This window comes from Ochotona princeps, chromosome 1 (assembly GCF_030435755.1).
Source record: "Ochotona princeps isolate mOchPri1 chromosome 1, mOchPri1.hap1, whole genome shotgun sequence".
NCBI classification, from domain to species: domain Eukaryota; kingdom Metazoa; phylum Chordata; class Mammalia; order Lagomorpha; family Ochotonidae; genus Ochotona; species Ochotona princeps.
In genome coordinates this window covers 20,738,802-20,763,993 of record NC_080832.1, presented here as the reverse complement: position 1 = coordinate 20,763,993, position 25,192 = coordinate 20,738,802, and the positions used below count along the sequence as shown (strand labels likewise).

General features: G+C 40.9%; 1 protein-coding gene across 8 annotated transcripts in view; it reads left to right on the top strand.

The window, feature by feature from the left end:
- Window positions 1-25,192, top strand: part of PHACTR2 (phosphatase and actin regulator 2) — a 264,714-nt gene that overhangs the window by 168,966 nt on the left and 70,556 nt on the right. For all 8 annotated transcript variants that reach the window (XM_058668492.1, XM_058668427.1, XM_058668399.1 and 5 more), the window contains exon 2: window positions 12,672-12,839. In XM_058668492.1, coding sequence (XP_058524475.1) covers window positions 12,672-12,839 — 168 coding nt within the window. The remainder of the gene's footprint in view (window positions 1-12,671; window positions 12,840-25,192) is intronic.

Below are 25,192 nucleotides of genomic sequence, written 5' to 3'. Positions count from 1 at the left end.
TACCTTCAGGTGACTATAGTCTATAAAATGTGAAAACTGTACTGTGGCTGCAACCAGCATGATGTTGGCTGGGGCAGCGACTGGCATTGTTTTTGAAGGCAAAACACCACCTACCTTTGTTCTTTGCATCAGTCCTCACAAATCATTTTGCTAGACTTGAATTATTATTCATTGAGATTATTGTTACATTCTCATGAACTAGCAATCCACTTCCACCCAATACATTCTTTCCATTTTGTGCAAAGGACGTTCTGGAGGCAAATCACCTGAATTTATGTCCCACTTATGAACTATGAGAGCTTGGACAAGATGCTTCTTGCTCTCTCTGAACTCCAACTTTTTTTAATCTAAAATCAGAACACATTAATAGCACCTACTGTACCTGCCTGTGGTGCTGATTATTGAGGCAATATTCATAAAGCACTCCAGGTGGTTCTCAACCTAACCTGTAAGATGGATATAATCACAACACAGCAGTGTGAAGAATCATAGAATTTTTAAAGTTGGAAAGGAACTAAAAGATCATTTAACCTAGTGTCCTAATTTCAGCAATAAAAAAATTGGGGTCTTAAGGTCACAGGGCTAGCGAAGTAGCACAGTTGGATTTGGGATCCAGCTCTTTTCTTGGCTTACAGTTCTCATTCCCAATTGGGTGGTCCCAACCCCAGAACAATAAATTAGATTTATTGCCTGTCCAGATTGTGCAATGTCTTTGCTTTTTGTTTTAAAGATTCTTTCTGCTATTTTGGAACTCTTAGGCATTGCTGCTGGTTTGCCATGAGTTTAGCAATCTTTCCTGTGAAGACAGCCTGGGCAGAGGGGGGTAGCTTTGATTTAGGACTCAGATGGTCCAAACCCTTGCCTCTGCTACCAAGTTAACAATTTGGAAAGCACACAGCCTTTTTGGTGTTCATTTTCTCATATTGAAGGCTTTCTTTATACAGGATAATGTGAACTTCTGTATTACACAGGATTATTGTTTCCTCAGTGTACAATACTGTACTGCAGAACCACAGCCTATCATTTGCAGAGTAAGGATAAATAAAGGGCAGACGTTTGGCCTAGTGGCACCGCCTGGCATGCTTGTTTTCCATGTCAGACATAGGTTTGAGTCCTGACTCTTCTCCCATTTCCAGCTTCCTACTAACGTTTATCCTGAGACAGCAGGCTCAAGAGGTCAGGTGGCTGCCGCTCTCAAGGATGTTCATTGAGTGCCTGGCTCCTCCTGACTTCGGCCTATGTGACTATGGGCCTTAGGGGAGTGAATCAGAAGATGGAAGCTCTGTTGTTCTCTCTATCCCTATCTCCTCCTTATTTATATGTCTCTCAAGTAAAATATAAACTTGTCATTATTTACAGAAAACAAACTGCTTATTCACCGTTACTTGTGTTTAAGCTTCAGGCAACCTCAACAGAAGGTAGGAGGGTAGATTATTAGTTTCCCTAGAAACCCCAGTAAGTGAAAGGAGGTATTATTTCAGTTTTCCAGATAGAGTGGTAATGATGCTCTTTCTCAAAAGGAGACGTGTATAAGCTTATCATTTTTAAGTACTCTATCAGCTGAGGTCTTGCTAAGATTTCATGTTTTGATTTTGTAATTGGGTTGATTTGCTTTGAAATGCTCATGTACTAACAAAAAGATCCATTACTGAGTCTCATAATGGTCACCGAAAGAGATACACAAAAGTGTGTTTTAAAAAAAGTGTGTTTTATGAGTCCACTAAGTTGAATTTCAAGAGCAGTTCAAAACCATCAGTGGCTGTAGGGTGGCGGTTATCTGGGAGGATGGAGGAGAGAGGGTGGATATTGATTGGAAGGAAGTACAGGAAGCTTTATGGGGCTTGGTGATGTTAATACCTTGGTCTGGATGTGGAGTGCCTGTTCCAAATCATTGTGTATATGATACAAACTGTATCATATCTATTATACGTATGTTATATTCCAAACATTTCTTTGTAAATGTTTTGTGCTGTTTTATTTTAGTTGTTTCTTGATGTAAATAGCAGAGTAATAGACACATACAGGGAGAGATACAGAAAGAGATTTTCCATCTGGCAGTCCATTCCCTACATGTCTGAACAGACAGGGCTGAGCAGGTCAAAGCCAGGAGCCCAGCACTCCCTCTGGACCTTTATATGAGTGATGGGGACCCAAGCAATTGCGCCATGATCTGTTTCTTTCCCAGATGCATTATCAGGAAGCTAGGTTAGAAGTGGAGTAGCTGATAGGACGATGAGTTAGCAGAGGGGGCACAGTAGGCAAGACCATGACACTGATTGGCATTCGATTCCATACCCTGGGTTAGAATGTGTCAGGCTGTGTGGGCCAGGCCCCGTGGAAATTCTGACCCCACTGGATGGTTTAGGAGGGCTGGTGGAGACAATGCAGGAGGTATAACAGTCTATGGGGCGCGCTGAGCTGATGCAGAGCAACTACTGGTATACTTAATACTGGCTGGGAACACGCCTGGTTGTGGAGCTTGGGGGAGGCCTTGGCTGGGTGGAATCTATCACTAAGGAATGCAGGAACTGGATGGGGGCTGAATTCTGATCGGGTCACAGTTGTAGCTCTTTGGCATAAATATGGATTGGAACTTGACGCACCGTGCCAGTTTAGACCGCAGCACAGTTTGGTGCTCTGGAGGACCAAGGCAGACGTGGGACGGACTCGGCTAGGTTTCAACCTCAACTGAGCCATGTAAGAGCTATATGTGGGTATGAACGAGCTGTGGCTAGGCTCCAACTTTCAACAGCAGGAACCAGAATGGGTTGAAGAGCGGAGCTGGCCCAAGGAACTGCTGATATGCGTGAAGCCTGACACCAGGAACGGGTCTGGTGGAGGAACCTGAAAAGTTTCTCTGACAGGACACTGACCCTACAAATAAACGCAGGAAGCAAGGAGGTTAACAACCCAGAAGAGGTGTTGGAAAGTAACCCACTTGCATATATTGGCTCAGGGTGGGGGCGAACCGGGCTGAGTTAGCTTGCGTTATCCACTGGCAAGTCTGTGCGCTGGAGCTGTGCGGTGGTCTGGCCAGGTTCGGTTGCGATTAAAAAAAAAAAAAAAGGTATACAATACAAAATGCCAAGGCAAGGCTGCCTGTGCCGGTCAGGAATGCAGCACCCAACCAGCACACCTCCCATTGGTTTAAGTGAAGCATGAACCAGGATAGGCTGCAGTACTCATTGGTTCTAGCGGAGGTCGGGGCTGAGAATAGAACCAACCCAGCAGTTGCAACTACCAGCTGATCGGGGTGATGGACTGTGGTGGGCACTGTGCTTACTAGTAGTACATGTAGGAGCTTGGACTGGGAACACCTCAGAGTTTCTTTGGGGATTCCCCTGAACAAAATGGAGGAATCAAAACATTAACCAAGAAAAGATGGAAGATGGAGTAGATCAATCAACCACCTCAGCTATATGTTTGCAGCGGAAAACTGGACAAGGGGAAACTCTAAGATGGACTATGTCAATCAGTGGACTCTGCACCAGCCTCATCGTACCTGGATTGTTGCTGATGATATGTTGGAGCTTCTAATTGATCGAGGTGACGCTCTGCTGGCTCTGCCCTCGGACCTGAGAGGGCCTCCCTAAGAGGTCGTTGAATTTGGTCAATGGGACGCTGGACTCTATGTGTGGTGTATGCTTGCAATGAGGGAATCCCAGAACAACTTGAGCTGTGGCTATGCAACAGGATGGAAGAATCCACCGGGGGCGGGGGAAGGGTTTGGGGTGAAGGGGGGAGAATCCCAGTACCTATGAATTGTGTCACGTAATACATTGTAATTAATGGAGAAAAAATAATAAAATTACAAAAAAAAAAAAAAAAAAGCTGTGGTACAATCGAAAAAAAAAAAAAAGGTGGGAGTAGCTGGGCCTCCATTTGGCATTCTGGTACAGGATTCCTGCATCACAAATGGGTAACTTAACATGCTGAGCCATGGTATTAATTTTAATGGCAGTGAAAAGTACTGATCCTAGCCCAAGTTCTTTTAGATAGTTATAGCTTCTTCTTTGTGAAGAATGAATGGAAATCAGCACCTTGGGAGGCAAGTATGAATAGTGGCACTATAGGAAAGGTCTCTCTCCAGGGGATCCCAAGTACCTTCACTGTACTCTACTTTAGTAGTGGTCCTCACATCCTATTCTTTTTTTTTTTTTTTTGGATTTGGTTTCTTGTTTATGTTTTATTATTTTTTTTTTATTCTTGAGAATTTGAGACAATAGTGGCTGAGTAATTTTTAAAACTTTTTTCCTGATTATTAATGCTGATTAAAATATTTAATTAAAAGACAGGGTTAGAGAAAGAGCAAGAAGGAGAGACAGAAGGAAGGATGGAGCGAGTGAGCAAGTGAGAGAGAAAGAGAGATCATTCACCTGTTGGTTCACTCCCCAAATGGCCACAATGGCTGATGTTGGACCAACTGGAGCCAGGAACTAGGAACTTTATCAGGAACTTCCATATTGATGTAAGGGCCCCAAGTACTTGAGCCACATTCTGGTGCTTTCCCAGGCAGGGAGCTGGTTTCCAAGTGGAACAGCTGGGATTCCAACCAGTGCCCATATGGGCTGCCAGCACTACCGGCAGTAGCTTAACCCAGTGAACCACAGAGCTGGTCCTACTGATCGTGTTTTTACAAAACTATCAATTGATATATAACAATTTTCTTTGGGGCCAATTTTGATTTTTTTCTAATTTAAAATTATGTTGCCAGATATTTAAGTAGTGATACAAATTTATGTGGATAATTCTAAAGCTACTTTAATAATTTTCATAGTTAACCATTTCATATGTCATAGCAGATGACTGTATAGATTTTTAATTGTTTGCATAAGTATGTTTCATGTCTTTATTGTGAGCACAGCACTATGAAGAGAATGTTTTTCTCAGCATTGCTTTAAAATGTCAGCTGTTCTTGATCTGCCACTTGTGGGCCAGATCCTTTTAAATTTCCACCTGGTAGGTGACTCATCTTTATGGTCCCAATTCCAGTCTCCCGACCCCTGGGAAGTATTCCTGAGTCACCCTCAGTGGAGCTTAGTTTTCCCTCCCCGGGCTTCTTTGCATCCTCCTTTGTTCTTTGGTTATATTGGGGATCAGTAATAATATCACGTCCCCAGCTTCCTGTGACTGCCCAAAGAGCAAAATCACACAGCTCTGTCTCTCTGTGATCATCTTGCACGTCACACATGGGTTCACAGCCCTGAATTAACACTGGCCTTGTAGGAGAGAGGGCCATTTTTACAGATAGACGGATTTGATTATTTGAAAGATGTAGTTATAGAGAGAATGGGAGAGACAGAGAAAGAGAGACCCTTCTAGTGGCCTCAGTAGCTGGGACTGGGCCAGGCCAAAGCAGGTCTCCCACCTGGGTGCAGCGACCTTGATCCAGCTCCTGCTGCTTTCCCAGACCCATTAACAGGAAACTGGATTGGAAGTGGAACAGCTGGGATTCAAACTGTGTTCATATGAGATGTAGGTAGGTGTTATAAATGGTTGCTTTACCTACTGTATCACAGAGCCAGCCCGTAGCATGTGATTAAATATGTACTCTTTTTTGATGGATAAATAAACACATACATATACCATATGGCAGGTACTGGGTAGGTGCTCAATCTCAGTAAGTCTTAGTCTTCTCATCTCAGAAATGGGAGTAATAATGTCACCTGTCTTGGAGCTATTATGAAAGTTAGCATTAGCTGATGCTGACAGAACACTTTGCCTAGTGCCTGGCACACAGTGCATACTCCAGAAATGTTAACCGTTGCTAATTGTATTACTAGTAAAGCACTCAATGATTTCAGCATTCAGGAGAGAGTGAACCCCAGGGTAGATTGCTGAGTGCCACTCTTTGGGCCTTTCATACAAGCAGGAGTTATGGGATAATCCATTTCTGATTTTTTTGCATTCTTGTATCCACATAAGTTCAGAAGAATAAAAGATGAGTTTGGAAATGCATCCTCTATTGCTAGGTAATAAATGTCAGTTCTAGGGGCCACAGCAGTTCGCATGAAGTTTATGCATGCTGAGTGTCATAGCAGAGTGCCTGGGTCCAAGTCCCAGCTCTGCTCGCTATCCTGGCTTCATGCTAATGCGTACACTGGGAGGCAGCAGGTGACAGCCCAAGCACTGGAGTTACTGCCACCCACCTGAGAGACCTGGATTGGATTTCTAGATGTTGTGTTCACCCTTACCCAAAGGCTTAAGTTGTGGGTATTTGGGGAGTGAGCCAATGGATGGGAGAGTCCCCTTGATCCCCTCTAACCTTCTTTCCCTCACCCACCCTCCTTTTCAGATAAATTTAAATTTTTCAGCCCTTTAACTGACATCTTGATTTCCCAGGAAGATTGCTGAAAAACACTTCAGTGATTTCAAAATACCGTACAAGGGGTCCTTTTGTCCTCAGCTTGGTGCTTCTTCCTTGGCAGGGCAGCACACGTGCCTGCGTGGGTGCTGGTCGGAGTGTACTGTAGAGTGAGTTTGGAGTCTCTTCTCTGTGTAGTCTCACAGTAACTATGAGGAACTCCTGATGCCGTCGGCAGGTGCAGTGGGCCCATCGGCTTCCATTTCCTGTGCTACTGAAGGCCATTTCAGTTGGGTGTGCCATGTGCTAAAAGGCATTGAGTAGTCATTTGACGAACTGTAGGTGTTCTCTTGATAATAACATTTTGAAAATTGAAGCATTTCATATAAAAGGGAGACTGGCAGCAGGGATCAGTGGGGAAGAGGGCGAACAGGCGCAACTTTGAAGCATTATCACGTTCAAACTCCTTTGAGCAGAAGTCTTTCTTATGGCGAGGGAAGAAGGGGAGAGGGATGGAGGAATTCTTATACCTACAGATCTGTATCATGGAAAATAATAGTAATAATAAATAAAATAAATCTTTGATTTTGATAAAAACCAGTACCCCCAAGAGATCTCTAACAACAGCTCCCTGTCTCCTGAAGAGTCTCCAAAATCTTCATCTTCAGTTCACTACTATTCTAGCTAATGCCACGTTTCTCAACACAAGCTCACTTTTTAAAAGAGTTTTAGATTTGGATAAAAACAGAAAAGATAGCACAGATGGTCCTCAGATACTCTCTGTGGTCAATGTCTTGTGTCAGTGTTGCATTTGCTACAATGTATGTACATTCATTTTTCCTTATTGTTAGGTAAACGCCACCATTTCTTGGGATTTTACCGGTGTCTCCCTAATGTTCTTTTCGTGGTCCAGGATTCCATTAACAGTACCAAATTGTATCTTTTGAAATATTCAATTACTTGTTTCAAAAGTAGGGTGACAGAACTTTCATCCATTGGTTCACTTCCCAAGTCCCAGCAACAACCATGGCTGGGTCAGACCAAAGCCAGGAGCCAGGAGCCAGGAACACCGTCTGGATCTCCCATGTGGAAAGCAGGGGCGCAAGGTCTTGAGCCATCATTCACTGCCTTCCAGGAAGCTGGAGTGGAAGCAGAGTAGCTGATAAGGAACGCAGGTATCCCAGGTGGCAGCTTAGCTTGTAGCATCAGGCCCACTACACCGTATTAAGTCCCCAGGTCTGCTTGGCCACGTTTGTGTTACTTTCCAAGTGACTGAAACAATTATATGTGGAGAAAAATGGACATCTAAGAAAGTATAACCACAAAATCATACTTAAATACTGCACAGTCTTGTGTTAGACACAATTTCTGAAGAATTCCCATCATTCAGTTCTCAGGTCTCAAAGGGAAGATTATTGAAATCTGTAATTTATTTTATGTGACATTATGCAACCATGTACAGTCGAATTTGCACTGGGACTGTGTAACTGATGAATTTCTACTTAAATGAAAAATAAGATGTGCTTGCGTTCACTAGATTCTTATCAGCTGGCGTGGAGAAGTCCTATGAGGTATGAACTTGGCTTAGTGGGTTAATAGACTGAGCTATGTCATTTACAATGTCCATATTGAAATAATCAGTTACTGTGTTTCAAAATGTAATGCATTTTGAAATATGGATTTTAATGTGAAAAGGAAAGTTCTCATAAATAAGTTACTCTAATAACGTGAAAGTGGATTGAAATCAACTTTAAAAACAGGAAATTTCAATCTTCAGCTGAGATTTATTTTACAGTTTGTTCTTGTCTATATGTAAATGCAAAATTCACTACCAATACAGGGACAGAATTTATAAAAAGTTTCAAATGCAGGTTTGTTTCCTTGTCTTTTGTCCTTTCTTTTGGAGAGACAAATAGAGGGGGAAAAATGTTCTTAACTGGTAAGATCACTCCCCACGTTACCCACAATGGAGACTGGACTGGCTGAAGCCAGGAGCCAGGACCTAAATACAGATGTCTCACATGGGCAACAGGAACTCAGCTATTTTAGCCATCACTACTGCCTCCTAGGATATGACGTGGTAGATAGTAGGTGGCAAGAGCCAGGCCCAGGTTTAAAAGCCAACTTAATATTGGATGTTGGTGTCTGTTTTGTTTGTTTTTTAGTTTTTTTTTTTTAAGATTTATTTGTTTATGGGGATGGGTTATATATCTTTTATCTGCTGATTCACTCCCCAGGGGCTGCAACAATATGCAGGACTGGGTCAGGCTGAAACCAGGAACCAAGAATTCCATCTGATTCTCCCATGCGGCTGACATGGACCAAAGCACTTGCAGTGTCTTCTACCATCTTCCCAGGTGCAATCATAGGAAGCTGAATCAGAAGCAGAGAACTGATGTTCTGTCATGGGGATGCTAGCATTGTAAGCCACACCTGCTAAACCATTGCACTATGATGCTGACCCCAGGATGTGTGTATCTTAGCCAGTGACTTGATAACTTGAGTAAATTACCACCACTCAAAGGGATTATCATATAAATTAAAGGAAAAGGAAAGTGTGTCACTGTTACTTCGAACATAATGGGTGTCAAGAAGAAAGGAGTTAAAAGTTTTGTTCATACACCTTAAAGCAGGAAACTGTTCTCTTCACAGTCTTTAGGAAAAGTTCAATGGCAATTTGGTCAACAGTGTCCTTTATACGGTATCTAGTTGCAAGTATGGTTATAATTGCCTGACAGTTATAAAACTGCAGATGGATTCATTGTCAGGAAAAAGGGTATGTGAATGTGTGTCCACCACAGCAGCCGTTGACACTGACCAGCCCCTTCCAGAGCTGGGATTAAGATAAATGTACAATAAAGACAATGACAGTTAATTTCATATGCAGCTATGAATTTTAACATTCAGGCTATAATTTTTCACTCATCAATTACCCACACCCCTTACCACTTTCTGTCATCTAGGAAACTGTTTGTTTAGTATAATTGTTTCTTCTTATTTTCAGAAGAAAAATGAATTGTGCTTCATTGGTTCAGAGGGAATAGAAACTTTTTAGAGTATAAGAAAACTGGATCTAAGGGTTGGGAGATGAAGCTCTTGTTCCTTTGTAAGGAAAGGAAAGTTAAACATGTGTCTATTGCCATAAAAATAAATTTGAGATGGTAACTCTAGAAGTTGTGTTTCTAACAGTCGTCCCTTATATATTTTTCACAACATTTGCATTGTTGAATGTTAAGCCCTTCCATGAAAGTTCAGCATGAAGTCTAGCTGAACAATAGCCATATGCTCTCTGCCTCCCTAGGTGTGCTCCTGGTTCAAGGAAGATAACTGAACAGGAGTAGAAATTTTTTTTTTAGATTTTTTTTTAGATTTGTTTTTTCTTAATTTGAAAGGCAGACTTACAGAGAGGAGAGACAGAGACAAACACCCTCCATTCGCTGGTTCATTCCCCAAATGGCTGCAATAGCTAGAGCTGCTGTTTATCATGCTGGCCTTCCGTGTGAGCTGGAGTACCATCCACTCCACTGATGATCCACTCCCTGCGAGTGCACCTCTCAAGCACTGGAAGCTGGCTCAAGTATTTAGGCCCCTGAACACACGTGGCAGACCAGGTGAAGCTCCTGGCTTTGGCCTGGCTGCTGTGACTATTTCAGGAGTTGAAACGGTACATGGAAAGATCTCTGCAATCCCCACCCACTCCACCCCCACTTTATATATGTCTCTCCCTCTCTGTAATTCTGCATTTTAAATAAACAAACATGCAAACTGACTTTTTTAACAGAAGGATTTTACATCTGTAGCCTGGAAATCCACCTGTCTTTCCTTATCTCTCTGTTACCCTATGATGAAAGTGTTTAAGAATCACATTTAGAATCAGTCAGTGTAGAATTTGCATCACCAGTTTACTCCTCAGTAACGTGCAGACTCTGGGTGCCTCTTGTCCAAACAGCACCTGCTGTTAGCGTGGTCATCACCTGTACAAGGAATGGGAGTTCTCATATGCTTGTATGGACAAGACCTCAGAAGAATTTAGGAGTTGTCATCTACTGTTGCTTTTCATTCATTCCGAGATTGTCTTGGTGCTTTATATACTATGTGATTTTTGGCTGAAACTTTGAGATTTTGTATTAAGTTATGAGAGCCTATATATCTTGTTGAAACCCTCTGTTGTAATTGGGATTATCTGATAGCTTCCCTCTGCAACAATCAGTGGATGCCAACTTGTCACTCTACTGTGGAAGTAAAAGGCGGGGTTCCCTACCTGTCCTCTCTTGACATTACTGTGTGTTGGGTGCCCTGATGACACCATGATGGAGATGGCCTGGTTCCTTATGAGCAGTGGTTTGAGTCTGTCCTGGTGTTAGCAGGAGGAAAAAATGCCAAGCTATTGCTGGGAAGGGGTGGTGGTCCTTCTTCCTGGGTGGGTGGGTGGGCCGTGAGGGGTGGGGAAGGATGCTTCATTGTCAGTTGGTCACCCTGCAGGCACTGAAGGTCTTGGCTCCCCACGTGGTTTCCTCACTTGTGCCTCTGGGTATTAGGATTCCTTGTCGACACTTTGTGCAAGTGGAGGGCTAGTGCCTCCACTCAGACTTGGCTGGCATGGAAGGCCGTTGTGTGCTCCGAGGGGTCTGGCTGGTTAGTGGCTGAAGGTTTTCTGTCTTTGTAAGCTGCGTCTGTCCTGATCCTGTGTCTACAGAAAGGCAGGCTTTTGTTGAAACTGTTTTAATCTCTGCCCATTGACGTTTTTGAGTTGTTGACCTGAGCTGTGGGTGTGGGTCTGTAACGCACAAAAAAACCCAAGGAACGACCGTGTTGTCTCTTGTGTTGTAAGATCTCTTTGCCTCACAGAGTAAGGAGTTCTTTCACTTTTTTTTTTCTTTTAGAATATGACATCCAGTAATTGTTAAGTTGTACTTAACAAGAAAATTGGAAAGTGTAAATCTGTTCATTCTGCTTTCCTGGAAGCCCAAGTCTTTTGGTTTTGTTTGTTGTATTTTCCCCGGGATTTCTTTATGGCAGTTTTCAAAAGTAAAGAGAAGGCAAAAGGATAGTATCTCCAATTGCCTACCACCTAGATTACACATTTAATTTATTGCTATACTTTAATTCCATGTGTGTTTCCATGTGCCTCTTCCATCTCTATTTTTTTATGGATATGACTATACACCCAAATGGCTCAGCATGCTTCTCAATCCTTAACGGTCCTTGTTTATGCCTTTTTTTTTTTCAGGTAACTTTGCATAAAGTGAAATGCACAAAATCAAAAATAAAATCTGATGAGTCTTGTATAATTCAGTCATTGTGGAGATAATTTCCATAATTTCAATTACAACTGCAAGCTCCCTTGAGCCTTTCTCCATTAATTCCTACTTCTGTCTCAGTCCAAGAGGAAACTACTGTTTTTTTTAATCTCCTTTTCTTTCTTCTTTTTCTTCCTACAATGTTGTTTCTCTTACTTTAAGAGCTTCAAATAAATGGAACCACACAGCACATACTCTTCACTGTGTTATCTTAGGGTGTGTGGAGATAATGTTTGCATTGCTGTGTTATCAGTGGTCCTGTCTTATTCTTTTTAATTATTCAGAGCTATTTCAAAGTTCATCCATTCTCAGGTCTTTCCATTTCTTTGCTATTAAAATCTGATAGTTGGCTTAATATGGGTCATATGCTATCTCCCTTTGGCTTAGAACATGATATAAAGCAACTTAAGAATTTTGTACCTTTTTTTGTTAGTTAATAAAATGATGAGGACATACAAAGATCTGTTTGATCACACACAGTGCCCACATTTTCTAGATATTTCCTGTTGTTAGTATTGGCTATCCTTCCGTTTGAAGCAGAACACTGTATTTCGGGGTTCTTTTTTAGTATTTATTTATTTAATTTGTAATAAAGGCAAATTATAGTTTAGTATTGTAAAAATAGAATTTTCTTCCTGGCATCAAATTTTATTTTGTGAAGGGGAACCCATGGCTTTAAGTACACCGTAATTATAATTTTCATAACAGAGAATACCGAACTAGCTTCTGGAGGAACCTCCTACCTCAGAAATCATTGGACTTTTCAGCACAAACTGTTGATGCTGTTGCACGTGGATTCGTCTGGTTTCACTGGTTCACGTGTATCAGGTCCTACCTATTATGTAAGACTCTTGTTAGTTTTGTGGTTCTGCGAAATGATTCTCTTAGGGAACTCTTCATTCCTGGTTGATTGACTTACTGATGTACCAAGAGGTTCCTACCAGCTGTAAAATGGGACAGCGAGAGAAGGCGTGCTCACTGCCAATAGACCAGAAGGGGAAGATGTTGAATGTTGGTTCAAACATTTTTTAAAGCCTTTTTCCGACTTTTTTTTTTTCTCTGAACAGTTGACGGACTGGACAAAGCTTCTGTAGCAAATTCAGATGGCCCGACAACAGGTTCCCAAACACCTCCCTTCAAGAGAAAAGGGAAGCTGTCCTCCATCGGTAAGATCTTCAAGCCTTGGAAATGGAGGAAAAAGAAGACCAGTGACAAATTTAGAGAAACCTCAGCAGGTATGTTTTTAACCCTGTTTTAAGATAGGATAAATGGTTGAATTTTTCAAAAATTGAATGTTCGATTTTTCGAGATTCTATTTAAGAAGAAAAGTGAATCTGTAGTCGAAGTAATATTATCTCACTTAAATACAAAACAACTTAGATTTACCCTTGTTTTGTATTGGTTTTGCCTTTCTAACGTAATTTTGTTGTTAAGTATATATCTGTAAATTCACGTGAAGTGTGACATGAATCGGGGGGCATGAAGTAGTGTAAAATTGGAGATAGTAATATTGTTCATAAACATTGTGGTGGCAGGAATCCCATTCGTACAGACACACACAGCTGTTTTATATTCCTGCTTCTAGAAGAATAATCTCATTTGTTAATTATAATTTATTTTAAATGTCCTTTCTGATTTTTTTTTATTCTGTGGACATGATTTCAGTGGCTGTATCCTAAAAAAATGTTGCCAGATTTGTGTTTAATTTTAAATTAATGTCTTGTTGTTAAGACACATAGATGCTCACAATTTCCTGAGGGTAACTCTTTGATGTGTTTCCTGTATCTTTGTCCTAGGAAGGCAGTGACCTTATTGGTGTAAACATCTTCAGTTTCTAATTTACCTTGTAGATTTGTTAAATGTAAGAATTACAGTGTTTAGTGCCCATCATAAGAATTCATAGAATAAAATGCCTTTAAATCTCAGGCTAGAGTAATTGAGGCCCAGTTTAAATAAGTACTTGGTGGTATTTTTGTTTTAACATAGAAGGATGCTTCTCTCTAAAATCAGCTTTATCCACACTTAGTTGCTGCCCCAGACAATAGCAGCATGAAAATAGCTTTTTGCATCACAGTCTAACATTGTGAGTGTGTGTACAGGGCTGCAGAGTGTGTCTTATCTGTAGCAGTGCTGAGATGAGGCTGGCTTTTGGATCTCAAATAAAGAATACTACATATAGCACCAGGATACAGATCAGAAACATCACAATTTCCTGAGGATAACGCCCTGATACGTTTCCTGTATAATTTCCTTGGGTCTTTAATATTTATGATACCAAAAATTTGTTTCAAAATCATCCTGTAGGAGGGTTGAGATGAGTGAAAGTATAGGGAGTTGATAATTAAATAAAGGGGTTTATTATTCTCATATCTCTATCTATATTGACACTTTCCATAATAAAAGTACAGAGAAAAAGAGAGTCTTGGCTTAGGGAAAAATAGTGGTCTGTGAGTAGAGGGACCTTCCTGGATGAGGAGGCAGTTGGAGGAGGGATGGTGCTAGGACATCGCCAAGACACCAGGTGACTTTGAACAGTGAGATTCAGTTCCTGGGCCTCAGCTTTCTCATGTGCGAAGTCAGGGCCGGCAGGAGCTGGGTCCCAGGGTATGCTTCAGTTCCAGGTTCTGCGGTGGGGCTTCAGGGAATGGCCGACGATAGTCGCATCCTGGCTAAATGCCTGGTTTCTTCCTCACTCTTCAGTTCTGCATGGGGCCAGGGTAGACTTTTGAAGTGCTGTTTTCCTAAACATTGGAGAAAACTAGCCCTTCAAGTTCTGGGGTTACTTACATGGGAGAGGGGCTCTGGGCAGTGCCGTGAAGATAAGATGAAAGGCAGCGGGCTCTAAAGTTGCCCTTCTCAACTGTACTTGATCAGTGGATATGCAACAAGGTGGAATATTCCACATGGGGGGAGGGCGGGGGGAGGGGTGGGGTGATTCCCAGTTCCAGTGAAACTGTATCACATAATACAATGTAATCAATGAATAAAAAAAAAATAAAGTTGCCTCTCTTGCCTGTTGATTACCTCTGACAACTTCCCTTTGCTTCTAATCACTCTTTAATTATTCTAATAACAGGGAGGCTTGGATACATTTCTGCTAATCCTAAATATTTTAAAAAGCCATGTTCAGTAGTGTTCAATGCTATTTTGTGTGGTTCCGTATTTATGAAGAGTAAGGATAGCCGATCTTTGGTTTCTTTTCATATTCTTACAAAATGTTACATAAGTTCAGCTCCAAAAATTATTTGTAAAAACTATATCCCTAATCACTAAGCACTACCAAACTGTATCAAAATCCCCCCAAAAATCATTAAATGCTTTATTGTCTATTTGTGCATCAAAATCTCTACATAATGAAATGAACACAAACGAAGTGGATGTATTAACAATACTCTGAATTTGCCTGTTATGTTTGTTGTATCTTTTTGTTTACTTATTTTTTTTCTTTTGGTTTTCCATAATACATTTTTGTAGGTGTAGGAATTCATTCCTTCCTCCCTGTTCTTCCCTGCTTATCCTTTTTTCTGTCCCCATATTGTCAAAATAGTATAGTCCCTTAGTACAAGTTACAAGTTTAATTTTTTAACATTTAAATATATCATGACATGGTAAGTACTAATGTAGAAAGGTAGAAAATCTAATATCATATTCTAGAGACATATTTAAAAGTTTCATTGAAAGTCCTTCTACTTGGAAGTAGATACACGTATTGCATAGTACTTTTACTTTCTGATATGTTAGTATCCCTTGTACAGTTCATGTACATACAACTTTGAAAGTCAGTACGGAGAGTACCATTTATTTGAAATCCTTGATGCTAATGCTTTACTCGTATTTCATAAGGTGCTATACAATTACCTATGAACAAATATTTTATCACCACCTTCTTAAGTTGCTGATGAGATACATAGAATATATCATAAATTTTATCATTAAAAAAGATATCATGTTGAGAAAAAACCCATGGATTTTGAAAAAAATGGTAAAAAGGTATTTCTTCTCCAGAGATATGTCTCAGTCAGTGAAACTGCTCTGTTTGGTTAAGCCATGTGCAGTTTGGCAAGTTGAAGTACATATTAGACAAGACAACAGTTATGGGGATAAGAAAGAGGTTGAATTCTTCCAAGAAAAATAATTCCTTTGTGTTTGTCCTTCGCTCTGACTCCTGACTTGACATTCATGTAGACATGAATCTTACTGACTTCTGCTACCCAGTGATTAGGACTGTACCACATTTTCTGGTCTGAGTTTCTGTTGTAAGAGATTTTAAAGAGTGGTAGATAGAAGGGTACACTGACTTTGTATTGCCACTTTAATAACCCTTCTGTTGTGGTGGGAGATAAGGAATGTTCTTGCTTGTATTGGTGATCTTTGAGTCATTTCTGGTTGTGGATGCTTGAATTAAGCCCAAAAGATCTTATCCTGTAAGGTAGATGGGGCTTGTGCCTGAATTCCAGTTCGTTGGCCTTGTTTTCTAGCATAAAGCTGGGCCTGGAGTAATGGTTTGATTGGCTAATACTGTACCTTTAAGTACTGGGATCCCATATGAGCGTTGGTTCATGTCCTGGCTGCTCTACTTCCCATCCATTCCAGCTACGAGCAGATGGCATAGGGTCTTGGGACCCTGCAGCTGAGTGGGAGACCTGAAAGAAGCTCCTGGCTTCTGGTTTCTGGCTTCAGATCAGCTCAGTTTTAAGTTGTGGCCATTTGGGGAATGAGCCAGCAGATGGAAAACCTTTCTCTCTGTCATTCCTCTCCTTCTCTCTGTAAATCTGGGTTTACAATAAAAACAAAATAAACCTTATTTTAAAAAAATAGCAAGAAGGCCTTTCTTCAGTCCCACCTATGCTACAGACTATCTCTTCCCTATCTTTTGAATTCAAAATATTGTTTTTACCTTTTGTCCTGGGTAATCTGTTTTGTTTTGCTTTTCTTTGCTTGGGACAGGTGAGATTTCTTTCTCTGAGTCCTTAAATATGTTTGCATCAACTCGAAGCTAAGGACCCTCTCTAAACAGCTGTTACCCAACTTCTATGATCCTCTGTCATCAAGTCCAAATATCTTAAAAATCCAGTCAGTATCTGCTGCTTCCACTGTTTCCCCTACTCATTCTTTTTCCCACTGCAGTCTGTATCCACTGAGGTTATTCCAAGTCTTCTCATCATGTAATTCAATGTCATATCCCGATTTTCATCCATTTCAACCTTTTCAACATTGAACATTCCCCAGTAGTCTTTCCTTAATAGATGAAAGCTGACCTTGATGTTTTTCCCCTTCTCTTTTGCCCCCTGTCTTCTTCTCATTTCTTTTGGCCACCCTTCCCTGTCTTTGAAGGTTCTCTTATCAATGTCTACATCTCCTGTCTTGGTCCAGCCTTGAGTCAATGCCCCAGCACACCTCCCGAGGCCCCTCAAGAGTATCCTGACCTGAACACAGCATGTTAACTCTAATCCTTTCATCTAGTCTGTATCTGCCTACTTTGGAAACACATCGTGTGCCACACCATGTTCTCGAAGCTGGGTATTCTGCAGTAAATAAGCAAGCAAGGAACTGACTGCATGGAATTTTTCTTCTAGGTAAGGTACTGATAAATGCTATGCATGGACTCAGGGAGTAAAGGAAGAGGGAGTGGAAAAATCCTGTGTTCGAATGCATTCCAGCCACCTCAGAACCCCTGCCAACCCAGCTATTCTTGTGTCTTCAACTGGTTTCTGTTGCTGTAACAGATACCTAAGCCTAGATAATTTGTAAAAAGAAAAAAAAAAAAACAGAGTAAGGAGTATATATACTCAAAAAATATGTGCCTTGAATTGCTGGGACTACAGCACCACATCCTTGAGGATTGGATAAAAGTCCTTAAGATTTAAAACTGTAATGGAAAAGAAAGAGGTAACAGGTTAAAATCCTAAACAAAAGTATATATACTTCACAATGACATCTATGTACTACTGTTAAAAAGCCAATAATAAGAGAATCCTCTGCCTGTCTCCCACACTTACTTAAAAGCAAATCATATTCATAAGCAAAGAAAATCAATGCAATTCATCTTCTGTGAGATTGTGATTTTTTTTATATGTGCTATTAGTAATGAGACAGGAATGCCTGCCTAGATTTTCAGATAACATTGTTGCAAGTATTAGCATTCTAGGAACCAGACTGGCTTGCAGAGACCCAGAGACGTCAATCCCCTGCTTGTCCTCTGCAATTCTCTTCTTGTAAGAATGGCTGCTTTTTTTTAAATTAAATACTGTTATGTACAGGATCCTGCTTTGAGAACTTTATTCACATTAAGAGGGGCCAGAAACACACAAGTGGCAGAGGCAGCACTTGGTCCCACGCAATAATGTGTCAGTGCCAATGCCTTTGGCCATTATATTGTATCTCTAGAAGAAATACAGGTCAGTGAGGAGTGGTCCTTAAAAGATGACTCTAACACATGGGTTTGCTTATTATACTCGTTTTGGTGTAGGAAGGATTTGGCCTGACAAAACCTATTTTATTCATAGGCCTGATGTCAGCAATATATGTGTAGAAAAATGGTTGACAAGGACCAAAATTGAGTTTAGTACCATTAAAGAGTAATACTTTCTGTAGCCATAGAGGCATAGGGTTGCTGTTTGGAATTGGAAAGAAGTTAGATCTGTCCAAGGTGATATTTGTTATGAACCTCTGTGGTTGCATTAAGGCCTGACAACAGTTTCATTTTACCTGTCTTGTTCACTACAAAAGTGACACTGCTTTTATCTGCTAATCAACTCTGTCCTATAGTGAAGTATATTTTTGTTTTTGAAATTACATAACCGGCCTAAGACCACACAGCACATCCATGTCCACATGGGATTCCTGGCTTACACATTGGACAGTGCTCTTTTGCCCTCTGAGCAAATTTCTCTGAGTATCTTCTCAATATCAGGCAAAGTTCTTTGCCCTTGTGACCCTAGTTATAAAATTCAGTGATTCTCCAAAGATGATACCTTCTTTTCTCATGGAGCTTATATTCTAGTAGAGATAGGAAGCAGAAAGAAAATCCAAATAAACCAGATCGTGCATTAGAAAGTGGAAAGAGAAAAACAGAGCTAGGAGTTGGGCTAGGGAGTAGGAGAGAGAGGTTACTGTTTCAAGTACGGTGGTCATAACAGCTTTCCTGGAAAGGCAACAGTGAGGAAAGTCAGGAAGGAGGAATGGGAAGGGAACACAGACAGAAATTCTGTGAAGGGATCACATGAATTCAATGTAGCAGGCATTTCCTTCTGTCAATAGTGGTCTGGATACATTATGATTCTGCTCCATTATAAACTTTGCTCTATCCAACAGCTAAACTTTAAAACATCTCACATTCATGAACCTCATGGTTGTTGATTTTGATACATATTGCCAGCACCATGGCTCCTAATAAATCATATACTTGTACTCTTTACAGTTCTATCAGAAGAGGGGCAAAGGAATTAACTCTGCAATATAAACATTTTGTTATGGCTTTCATTCTTCAAACCAAATCCAAGAGCCAGACTCTAAAAGGCCAACAAACCCAACGTCAGCAAGTTAGCCTCATGGAGTCCACATTTGTAGTCCCTCAAATATATTTGATAGATCTGAATAGCAAATTCTATAGAGAATGCCCATTAGCGTTGATATAATGCATCCTTACTTTTGTCTGCAAATAGTCCTTAACTTACATACTGGTAATGTCCCCATTCTCCACTCATATTACTGGAAATAATGAGAATGTTTACAAGTTACTCTAATTCACAAAATCTGTTTTAACCCATAATACGTCTGAAACCTGCTGCTGTTAATATTGGTCCCAATACAGCCAAGCAGTATTTATTGCTTTTTTTATTTATTTCTTTAATTTTATTGTTAAGTTAGATATATAGAAAGGAGTAGAGACAGAGAGGAAGATCTTCCGTCTGATGATTCACTCCCCAAGTGACCGCAATGGCTGGAGCTGAGCCAATCCAAAGCCAGGAGCCTGATGCCTCTTCCGGCTCTCCCACACGGGTGCAGGGTCCCAAGGCTTTGGGCCATCCTCGACTGCTTTCCCAGGCCACAAACAGGGAGCTGGATGGGAAGTGGGGCCACCAGGATTAGAAACGGCACCCATATGGAATCCTGGCATGTACAAGGTGAGGACTTTAGCTGTGCTGGGCCCAGCACTATTTATTGTAATTATAATGAGACACTTGCTTGTTCATTGAAATTGGAATTTAAGATTGTCAGGACATAATCAACCCTCTATAGCAACCTTGAAAACACAGTCATTGTGCTCCTTCCTAGCCTCTTAATTCCCAGCTTGGTTAGGAACATTTTCTTTTATATTGGCCCAAAACTAATTATTTCCATTTTTTCTAATTTGTGCTTGGTATGTGCATGAATACATACACACACACACACATATATACTTAGAGGTGTGTGTATTACCAAACGCAGCAAAAACTTATAACTGCATTTCAGCCAGGGATGCATAACGTATGCAGCAGTGGCCGTTGTAACTCTATGATATAGTGATATCGTAGTTTACAAATATGCTCTGCTTTGTTCAGACAGTGATAAAACCGCTAAGCAGTGAATTTCTCAGAACATGCCCCCATTACTGAGTGACGCCTAACTGTACCAGGATATATGAGGGAGTCTTTAAGAACTTCCTTATTCCTGGGAAACATGAAAAAACTATACTTGGTTTTCGATAAATTTTTGGCACCAAAACTTATCTTTTAATTATTTTTTCTGTGATTTTTTTGATGATTGCATGACAATCCATCCATTACATATGTTTCTTCTTTTTCTGTCTTTACTTTCAGAATTTCTTTTCACTGGGAGCCACTCAATTGCCCAGGTACCTGTTTTTATTGAGTCCTTGGACCTAGGTGGCTTGTGCCAGGAGGCACAGTTATCAACGCTCCCCTTGTCCTGGAGCCAACAGGGTGGTCTTGTATCTAGCCCTGCTTTGCATGCTCTTTCTTATTGTTCAGGCCATTGTGTTTTCTCCCGTGATCTTCTAACTTGTACTGCACCAGCCATAGATTCACTATTTAGAATCAAGTCCAGAACAGAAACTTACCTTGTTATGAAATTAGAATTTGCCAATACCAGTCGTCATCAACGTCTGGGGAGCTGAGGGTTTCTGTCAGTTCTCTCCATTACTTTTCTGCCCATCCCTAATTCATGCGGAAAGCATCTCGTCTACTGCAGTGTCAGTCCTTGCTAGCAATATGCTCGATATACTCTTTTTGTGCACCCACTCCTGCATTTTCTCCAGCTCCTGGGCCTTCTGTTCCAGACACTTCCCTGTGCATATCCACCTTCGTTCACAGACCCTGGTAGTTCTGCTCCCTCCTGACCGTAGACACCACTCCCAACACTGTGTGTCACATCTGTCCCTTCTAATCTGCCAGATCTGTCCCACTGTGTCTCCATGACTTACTTTTTGTACTGATATTTCAAGTCTCCCTTTATTTATAATCTTAATTCTGTTTAAAGAACTCTGAGGGCCCAAATGGCTGAAATATAATAGCTAAAATCCTCACCTTTCATGCACCAGGATATCATATGGGTGCCAGTTAGTGTTCTAGCTGTTCCGGTTCCCATCCAATTCCTTGATTGTGGCTGTAGGCCCTGGTCTCCCAAGGGTTAACTCCACAGCTTAGCTTGTTTCTAAGAGGTAACACAGTGGGAAATCTTGGCCTAATGCATTTAGCCCCTGGCTTGACTGCAAGTTCCCTCTTCCTTACTTGCCTTTTGTTAAGATGCCCTCAGGGGGCTTATGTGTTGTTTGAACATTGGGATAATACTGGGAGGGACCAAGCAGACTATAAAGATGCAGGGGGACCCCAAATAAAGTTGGCATTTTGTGTACAAGAGTGACCCACTGCGTGTTGTCTTGTGTTGTCTTATGTGTTGTCTGTCTGTAACCCTAGCCCCTCCGCTCGGCTCGGGGTACGCGGTGACGCGGGCGTTGCCGACATGTGGCCTGGGAAATCAGTAGAGGATTAGCTAAAGCCTTGGGACCCTGCACCTGCATGGGTGATCTGGAAGAAGCTCCTCTCTCCTGGCTTTGGATAGGCTCAGTTCTGGCTGTTGTGACCACTCAAGGAGCGAACCAGTGGATGGATGAATTTTCCATCTCTCCTCTCAGTAAATGCATTTCCAGTAAACATAAATCTTTAAAAAAAGAACTCTGAGGCATCTTATTACTCCCAAACGTCATAAATACTATTTCTTCTGAAACAACTAGAAGTCTAACACTGGGTTGTTGTTTGTTTGTTTGTTTCTATGTTCAAACTGCTTTTCTTCATGATATCTGTTATTATATTATGATCTACGGACTCATCCTTCCTCCCTAATTCAGCTTCAAGGTTCTCATGACTTGGTCAAAGGCATGGGTGTCCTCTTGGCACATACTTTTTCTTTTCATGTAATGGCCTCATGTCTTCTCCATCTAACATTGTTGTAGGAATTCTGTTGTCCACAAAATCATACCTTGTTTTCAACGTCATCAGTTCAAATACATTTTCACTTTCCTTACCTGTTCTCCTGGTGAGTTGTGATCTTCAACCAGAGCAGTCGGATCATTTCCCCCTTCCCTTTCGGCTCAGAGCTTCTGATGAGCTGAACCTTCCAGATTGCTTCTGGGGAAGCAGTCCTTTTGATTTCTTATAGCCCATGGAGGAGGACTCTGGTGGTGGTGGAGGGGTCTTAGCACTCTCTTTCCTGTCCTCAGAAGCACAGAGCAAGAACACATCTTTGCTTCTGATGAGACCTTGGGGTCTGTACAAGGCTGTCATCTCTAGTACCTTAAGGTGAGGTGGCTGCTATTGGACAACTCTTTCTGGCTCTGAGGAGTCCTTGTCACCTGAACGTGCAACACGTATTCACTGTATTCTCAGCCCAGGAACAAGACAAGGTCTTCAGCCTCATGAAGGTGGCATTCCATGGAGGAGAAGATGATGACTGGGGAAACAGGAGAATATCTGGAACCTGAGAGCAGTAGGTGAGCAACAGGAAGGCCCTTGGCCTTGGCTACTGACTTGGTGTCTGCAGCAGACTACCGTTCTTGCCTGTCTGTTTTGCTGTTGTGCAGACAGACACAATCATGTGCTTTCCTTCCGTTTTGTCTTTCTTTTTGTTTCTGGTGTGAACTTCGGCACTGCAGTTTTGCATTGATTTTTCTTCAAGACATTGCTCTTTCTGACTTGTGGGTTATTTTCCCACTCTTGTATATTACCTTTTATCTTTTCCAGAAAAAAAAAGTTTCCCAATTTTGGTCACCCTCCTTTTTGGTAGGAAAACTGGCTTATACTTATAAATTGCCTCATCATGGCTCTTCTACAAGTAAAAAAAATAGAGATCATAGTTGAGAGCTTACTAGAATAATTTCTGAGCATTGTAGACCTCGGCATCTCAATGAGACCTGTGGTCATCTTTGGCAGCCCTGGTTGAAAACATTCCCTGTAAACTGGCCCCAAACAAGCATGGACCCTAGCATCGTTTTTGCAGCTATATTAAACTCTTGCCCTTTCAAAAAACACAAATACCTTTTTGACTTTTCCAAAGCTGTTTCCTGTCTTGCCTCTCCTTTTGGTTAATGAACCAATGAACCTTTTGGCCTCTCCATAGGACAATGAATTTATAGGCTTCAAGAAGATGCATTTACTCTTTTTACTTTTTTTAAAGTTTTATTTATTTATTTGAAGAGAGTTACAGAAGAGAGAACTGAGAGACAGCAAGATCTTCTATATGTTCGCTCACTCTCCAAATGACCACAGTGGCCAGGACTGGACTAGGCTGCAGTCGGGAGGCTGCGGTTCCATCTCATTCTCTCACATGGGTGGCGGAGGCACAAGTACCTGGGCCATCTCCTACTGCTTTTCCAGGGGCATTTGTAGGGCTCTGGATCAGAAGTGAGTTAGCCAGGGCTTTAACACCTGCCAAATATTGCAGGCTGTGACTTTAACCCACTGCACCCTAATGCCAGCTCCAATATGTTTAATCTTTTTGACAATTCTGGTGTAGATTCTTAAGATATTCTTAAAAGTAGCTGTGGAGTGGCTTATGTGAGAAGCAGATATGCAAGCTGTATGAACATTCATTTGCTATGTATACAATTGTGACTGCTTCAAAAAAGATAAATTCTTTTGTTTTTTTCAATCAGGTGAGTTTTTACTTATTTTCTAAATATTTCTTTATTTGAAAGGCAGACTTACACAGAGAGAGAGAAAGAATGAATGTATGAGTAAGGGCCTGGTGCAGTGCTCAGTTGGCTAATCCTCCCCTTCAAGTGCCAGGATCCCACATGGGTGCTGACTCATGTCTTGCCTGCTCCACTTCTCATATAGCTCTGTGGCCTTACAAAGCAATGGAGGATGGCCCAAAGCCTTGGGACCCTACATCCATGTTGGAGACCTGGAAGAGGCTCCTGATTGCTGGCTTTAGATCAGCTCAGCTTTGTCCATTGTGCCCATTTGAGGAGTGAGCCAGTGAATAAAAAAATCTTTTTCTCTGTCTTTCTTCTTCTGTCTTTTCTACAAAAATGCATAAACCTAAAAAAAAAAAGAATGAATGAATGAATTAGTCTTCCATTTGCTTGTTCACTCTCCAAATGGCTACAATCCAATACTGGGTCAGGCTACTGGCAGAGGCCTAAATACTGGGCCGTCTTTTTCTGCTTTACCAGGCCATCAGCAAGGAACTGAACTGAAAGTTAGTTCCAGGATACAAACTGGTGCTCATATGAAATGCCAGCATCACAGATGGTGGCTTTACTTGCTATGCCACAATGCCAGTTCCTTTCATTTTTATTTGTATATGTAGCTTTATTTTATATTTCAATATATTTCGGTATCAATATATAGTTTCTAATGTTCATGGAAAGTATGTGTCTCCATAAACTTTTTGAAGTGTCTTCATGTTGGTGGAATCATACGGTATTTGTTTTTTTGTGATTGGCGTTTTCAACTAGCATAGTTTCCACAATGGCTGACAGTGTTGAAATTCTTTTCTTGTGTTTGTCTGGAATCCATATAGTCTCATTGGTAAACTTTGTCTTCAGATCTTTTGACTATTTTATTTGCAGCTATTTTTTGCAGTCTGAAGCCTGTCTTTCTCCTATTAAAAAATGCTCTTTACAGGGGGAAAAAGAAACTTTAATTTTGGTAAAACCTTGTTTAGCAGGTTTTTTTTTTTAAATAGATTTGCTTTGATATCAAGTGTCAGATTTATTTACCTAACTCCAGGTCACCAAGATTTTCTCCCATATTGTCTTCAAAAAATTTTATAGTTTTATGCTTTATATTTAGTTCTATGGCTCATTTTGGATAATTTTTGTATAAGATGTGAGTACTCATTTGCTTCAATACCATTTTTTGAAAAGACTATCCTTTTGCTATTAAATTGCCTTTGCACTGCATCATTTTACAAATCAATAGCTATATTTTTTTTGTTCTTTTATCCTCTTTGGTAAAGGTCTAATTAAATCTTCTGGCAAATTTTTATAGAATAGTTTCTTTTCTTGCCATTGATTTCTGAGAGTATGCTGTATCCTCTGAGGATCTTTGTTAGAGAAGTCATTGAGGGATTGTTTCTGCCGGAC